General features: G+C 41.5%; 1 protein-coding gene across 1 annotated transcript; it reads left to right on the top strand.

The window, feature by feature from the left end:
- Positions 1–835: 835 nt before the first annotated feature.
- Positions 836–3,802, top strand: LOC149247840 (uncharacterized). The gene is made up of 6 exons (XM_089445954.1): positions 836–849; positions 1,061–1,425; positions 2,211–2,638; positions 3,116–3,240; positions 3,448–3,490; positions 3,644–3,802. The coding sequence occupies exons 1-6, from the start codon at positions 836–838 to the stop codon at positions 3,800–3,802; spliced, it is 1,134 nt and encodes a 377-aa protein (XP_089302080.1).
- Positions 3,803–6,444: the final 2,642 nt, after the last annotated feature.

The following is a 6,444-nucleotide window of genomic DNA, read 5'->3' as shown; positions in this document are numbered from 1 at the left end:
TTCATACTTACTAGAGGAGGAGACAAATCGCAGAAGACCTCAATAGGCCACGAACCACCTAGGACCCCCTGCTCAGAAGGAGCAAGATCTTTTAGCAAAGATAGTAAATAAAAGCACGGAGCTGAATCAAGGAGAGAAGGCCTAACTTGCCAAATTGACGAGCTATGGACGAGGATCGGGTCACCATGTGGCCGCAACCTGAGACAGTTGAAAAAAAAACAATTAACCAGAGAAATGACCGTATAGAGAACTGAAGATTCAAAACAGTAAACACACTCAGAGAAACCTTAATCAACACCAGCAGAAACAATGCCCTTGAGAGGGTAATCAACACCATTTGTGGAATAGAGGAAACCCTCCACATGAGCCAATGAAATAGCAACCACAGCGTCGAGGTTCGAAATCAACGGGAGAACTTGCAAGAAGGTAATCGCAAACAAAGTTGCCATACTACCAGGTAGAGTAGAGCCCGTGGCCAAGTGCAGATAGAGCACCATTAAACCACTATCAGAACCAAAAATGAACAAAGTAACAACCCTCATAGTAACATCAAACAAATTTTGCAAATGCCAAATGAAACGAGGGTTTAGGGTGTAAGAGCAACAGGCAGGTGAACGAAGTTCAAGGCTGGGACAAGTGTCCCCCTCACACCAACCACCTGTACCATTTAATTAATTACACAATCAAACGAATCAACCACCAAATATCCAAAGCATTTGTGAATGTAATTATCGGGTTAATCAATATATTAATTATTGACAGATTACGAGGGTTACGAGGGCTGGACCCATCATTTTAGGTATCAGATCGGGATTGAATTTTTTTTTTTACATAAATGGTAGTTGGAAGGTGAGGTCGTGGGAGAGCTATTTGAAGAATAGCAGATGAAGGATTGAGATAGGAGATTAGTATCCTAAATGCCCGTTTGGCGGCAGTAGAAGCATGAAGGAGAAGTGGATGAAGGAGATGACAGTGAGGGGGAAGCTGCAGCGACAATAGATGGATCAAATGAGGAAGGACCTGAAATCAGGTTATTGAAGTCAGTTTTGTTGGCTAACAGTAAGCCAAAGCCAGAGATTTCGAACTATGATGGAAGTTTGTCAGCAGAAATACTATTGGACTGGCTCAGTGAGCTAAATAAGTATTTTGAGTACGAGGAGATCAGCGAAGATAAAAGAGTTAAATTCACTGCCACCAAGTTGAAAGGGAACGCAACCTTATGGTGGGATAGTGTACAAGCAGAGAGGAAGAGGTTGAACAAGCAACCTATCAAGAAATGGACCAGGATGGAAGCCAAGCTGAAGGGTAAGTTTTTGCCCAAAGATTATCAGATTGCTATGTACAGGCAGGTACAGAATTTGAAGCAGAAGGGAATGACCATAAAGGAGTACACTGAAGAATTCTATCGGGTGAACCTGAGAGCAGGTTACGTGGAGGACACCCTAGAAAAACAACGAGATTTTTAAATGGCTTAAGGCTGGAGATATTGGACGAGATAAGTATTCTTTCACCCAGAACCATAGATGAAGCCTATCAGAGTGCCTTGAAGGCAGAGGAGAAGATTAATAGGAAACAGAATGCCAGAAGAGGACGAGGATCTGGCAGAGGGAAAGGACAATCCTTTGGTAGAGGTAGAACTACCGACCAAAGCGAAGAAGGCAGCAGTTCGAAGACTTCAGGAACAACAGAGAAGGATAGTAGCACTAGGGGAGGAAGGCCATACCAGCGCGGGAGAGGTAGTGGGAGAGGCAGAGGAGCTGCCATCTAGTGTTACATGTGCCACAAGTGGGGGCACAAGTCCTATGAGTGTTCTGAAGGTGAATAGGCTGGAGCAAGAGGATCATATGTTGCTCAAATAGGGGAAGCAGAGGCACTACCCCAGGAGGTAGAGAATGTGCCGGAGACAGGGGAGGCCTTATTTTTTAATAAGGTACTGCTGAAACTAGCATAGGAGACAGCTAACCAAACCCAAAGAAAGGCATTATTCCGGACTATTTGTAAGTCACACGGAAAATGCTGCAAGCTGATTATCGACAATGGAAGCACTGATAATCTAGTTGCCATAGAGATAGTGGAGAAGTTGGGTTTGAAAAAGCTGAAGCATCAACTGTTAGTTGATGAACAGTGTGAGGTTGAGTTTCATATTGGCAAATATAGGGACAAGGTTATTTGTGATATTATGCCTATGGACGTGTGTCATATACTGCTAGGAAGACCATGGCAGTATGACAGAAAGGTAGTTCATGATGGAAAGAAAAACTATTATAATTTTGTTAAGGATGGGATTAAGCACACGCTTGTACCCATCAAGGAAGAAGAGACCACAGGAGCTAGTGGAGTCAAAGTATTGCTGGTGGGAGAAAAGGAATTTTTAAAACAGATCAAAGATAGCGAGATAAAATATGTTGTTGTAAGGGGGCCGAAAACAGTGTTGTTACACATTGAAATTGCAGATTTTCCTGAAGAAATTCAGGATATGTTGCAGGAGTTCAGCGACATTGTGGTGGATGATTTGCCGGATAAGCTGCCTCCTAAGAGAAGTATCAATCATCACATAGATTTTATACCTGGAGCTAGTTTGCCAAATAAGGTTGCGTACCAAATGAGTCCTAAGGACAACGAAGAGATCAGAAAACAGGTACAGGAATTGCTGGACAAGGGGTTGATAAGGGAGATCTTAAGTCCCTGCGCAGTTCCGACAGTCTTAGTTCCCAAGAAAGGAGGAGAGTGGCGAATGTGAAAAGATTCGAGGGCCATCAATAAGATTACCATCATGTACAGATTCCCATTGCCACGAATGGATGACATGATGGACTGCTTAAGTGGAGCAGCATATTTTTCGAAAATCGATCTGAAGAGTGGATACCACCAGATCAGAATCAGAGAAGGGGATGAATGGAAAATAGCTTTCAAAACCAATGAAGGTTTGTATGAGTGGCTGGTGATGCCCTTCATCTTGAAAGAGTTCATTGGGAAGTTCGTGATTGTATATATTGATGATATATTGATTTTCAATAAGACCAAAGAAGAACATTTTTGACACGTTAGGTGTGTGCTAGAGAAATTACAACAAAAAAAGTTGTTGATAAATTTGAAAAAATGTTCTTTTTTTCAGAGGGAATTAGTTTATTTGGGTTTTTTGATTTCAGAAAATGAGCTGAAAATGGACCCAAAGAAAGTTGCAGCTATGATCAGCTGGCCATCCCCCAAGAGTCTGTTTGAGGTTCATAGTTTTCATGGGTTAGCAATTTTCTATCGTAAGTTTATAAAGAATTTTAGTGGGATCTGCACACCTATGTTGGACACTATTAAAAAGGCAAGTCAACCTTTCCGTTGGATTGAAGCAGCAGAGAAGAGCTTCCAGATATTGAAGAAGAAGATCACTGAAAGGCCAATCTTGAGATTGTCTGATTTTAATAAGCTTTTCCAAGTTCTTTGTGATGCCAGTGGTACAGCCATTGGGGCCGTACTCAGCCAGGAAGAAAAACAAGTAGCTTACTTCAGTGAAAAATTGAAAGAAAGCAGGCAGAAATACTCGTCTTATGACAAGGAGTTCTATGATGTCATCCAAGCATTGAAGCATTGGAGACACTATTTGTTGGGTAACGAGTTTGTTTTGTTTTTTGATAATTCTGCATTGCAGTATGTTATGCAGCAACATAAGCTAAACCACAAGCATGCAAAGTGGGTTGAGTACTTACAGAGTTTCACGTTTGTATTGAAGCATATTAGTGGACAGGCCAACAAGGTAGCAGATGCATTGAGCAGGAGAGTTTTGCTCTCACAGGAGAGCATGATATAAGTGCTAGGTTTTGAACACCTAAAATACTTGTATCAGACAAATGCGGATTTCAAGGAGGTTTATGAGCCTGCCAAAACCCTTTGTTGAGTAATAATAGTCCATCGCAGGACTATAACTTACAAGAGAAGCTGCTATTTAAAGGAGGACAACTATGTATTCCCGACTGTTCGATGAGGGAGAACATCATCCGAGAGAAGCATAGAGGAGGTCTAGCCTGACATTTCGGCATTGATAAGACCTTATATCAGCTCAGTCTCTTTTATTACTGGCCGAAGATGTGAAGGGATGTGCAGCGATATGTAACCAGATGTAAAGTGTGTCAGTTGGCGAAAGGACACAGTCAAAATACGGGACTCTACACACCACTGCCTATTCCACATAGACCATGGGACTGAGTCAGCTTGGACTTTGTCTTGGGTCTGCCAAGAACACAATGAGTTTATGGCTCCGTTATGGTGGTAGTGGATCGATTCTCAAAAATGGCACATTTCATTACTTGTAGGAAAACCAGTGATGCCACTCACGTAGCACACTCGTTTTTCACGGAGATTGTCAGACTGCACTGCCTACCTAAGTCCATTGTTTCCGACAGGGATGTGAAATTCACAGGACATTTCTAGCGCAACCTATGGAAGAAGCTGGACACACAGTTGAACTTCAGCTCCGCTTATCACCCACAGACCGATGGGCAGATGGAGGTGGTGAACAGGAGCTTGGGAAACCTGCTACGGAGCTTAATTGGAGAAAATTCACGGATGTGGGATCATGTACTTGCCCAAGCGGAATTTTCTTACAACGATTGACTGAATCGAAGCACGGGATACAATCCTTTTCAGATCTTGTATGGCATGCATCCTTGAGGAGTGCACAAGTTACGAGATATAGGACAGTTAGAGAGAAGGAGTGTTGACGGGGAAGGTTTTGCCAAAGCAATGAATGACCTACATGAGAAGGTAAAGTTGAAGTTGCAGGACAACAGTTACAGGTATAAACAGTAGGGAGATCTGAAACAGTGAGAGGTACAATTTAATGTGGGGGATGAATTCCTCGCACATTTACGCAGATAAAGGTTCCCTAAAGTCCTAAAGATGACAGTCTGACACGGCTAGATCGGGACACCCAGACAGAAAGTAGTTCTTGGATGAGGCAAATGCCTTCGGCTCAGCCCTTGAGATCAAAAGAATCCTCGATACACAGGTGGTCAAGAGAACTCGCAGAAAAGAGTACCTATAGTACCTAGTCAAGTGGAAGAACCATCCCATTGAGGACAGTTCATGGCTTGACACAGGACAGATACAGCGTGCAGGGTATTCTGTCGAGGAGCTCATGGACTGAAGCCATGAAATTTTGTTACCCCAGGAGCTTGATGCAGGAGCATCCAGCTAGGGGTGAACAAAGAAGAAGTCTTTGTCTCACAGGTTGACAGGTTACTGTTTCTGATTTTTTAAAATTTTCTTAGTTAATAGCATTTAGGACGTAGTAGTAAGTTCTATTTTATTTTCATTATGATGTCTTTTCTAAATTTATGGTTTTAAGTTAATTTTATAATTTAGACAAATGGAAATAAACAGTTGCCATGAGTCATGTAACTGTTGACAATTTTAGAATCTGTTCAACAAATCATACAAAAAGAAAAAAATGAAACATTGTAAGATTGATTTTCATCATAGCAGAAGAAGAATAGAATTACACAATTGTTCTCTGAAAGAATCTATATCCATTTGCAACAAGAAGTTACATTTATTCCTGATTAAAACATATTAACTGTGTTCCTAAACAGTAATATAGCACTAGTAGATTAATTTCTTACAGACATCGAAAATCCCAGAACCAGCAGGGCGACAGAGGCCTTGTGAAAGTATAAAGGATGGATTAACCAGTAAAAAAGTCGAATAAATAGAGCAACTAATTAATACAGTTTCCAAAGCATACAAGGAGTCAGCCGCATTACAGTTGAATAACAGCAGAGAGATAATTTGCAAGAAAAACAACACAGTCACGAAAAGTCCATATAGTTCTAGGTACTATATAACTCAAACATTCTCATTTTCCTTTCACAAAGTCTGTATATCATTTATATCAAAATATCGAGAAATTTATAGTCCCTATCAAAATAAAAAATTGTAACAGAAGAATCCGAATAATGAAAATTAGGTTCAAAACCCCCAATCTACAACCAAACCGAGTGAGTAACTGTGTATCGAAACTTTACAACTGGAGGGACCAGGGTTCGAAACCCTTGACTGTTAAATCGACAAACAAACAGAGACTGTACACAAAAATTCAACTACGTGGAGGCCCGAGGGCATTTCTACATAATGCCAATGATGGAGGAAACGACACAAGGTAATTAACAGAGAGGCCGAGGCCCTCAACTAAAGACTGGAAACCAGACAACAAACAAATTTTATGGAAAGACCCTACCTGGTCTAGCAAGCCGCAACAGGAACAGAGGCCCACAACTGAAGCGCCGACATCCACCTGCAATCACAGTATAGAGGAGTAAAAAAATTGGAAGGATAAGACCCTAATCGAAAAGAAGGAAAAAAGCAAGGGTTTGTTGGCTCATAGTTACCAAAGGAGGAGTCGAATTGCAGATGACCTCGACAGGCCACGAATCACCTAGGACCCCTTGCTCAGAA

This window comes from Pinus tabuliformis, chromosome 7 (assembly GCF_031772625.1).
Source record: "Pinus tabuliformis cultivar Carrire ecotype Pingquan chromosome 7, CPIR1, whole genome shotgun sequence".
NCBI lineage: Eukaryota > Viridiplantae > Streptophyta > Pinopsida > Pinales > Pinaceae > Pinus > Pinus tabuliformis.
Note: the sequence above shows the minus strand (reverse complement) of the source record. Positions and strands in the feature narration are given on the sequence as shown.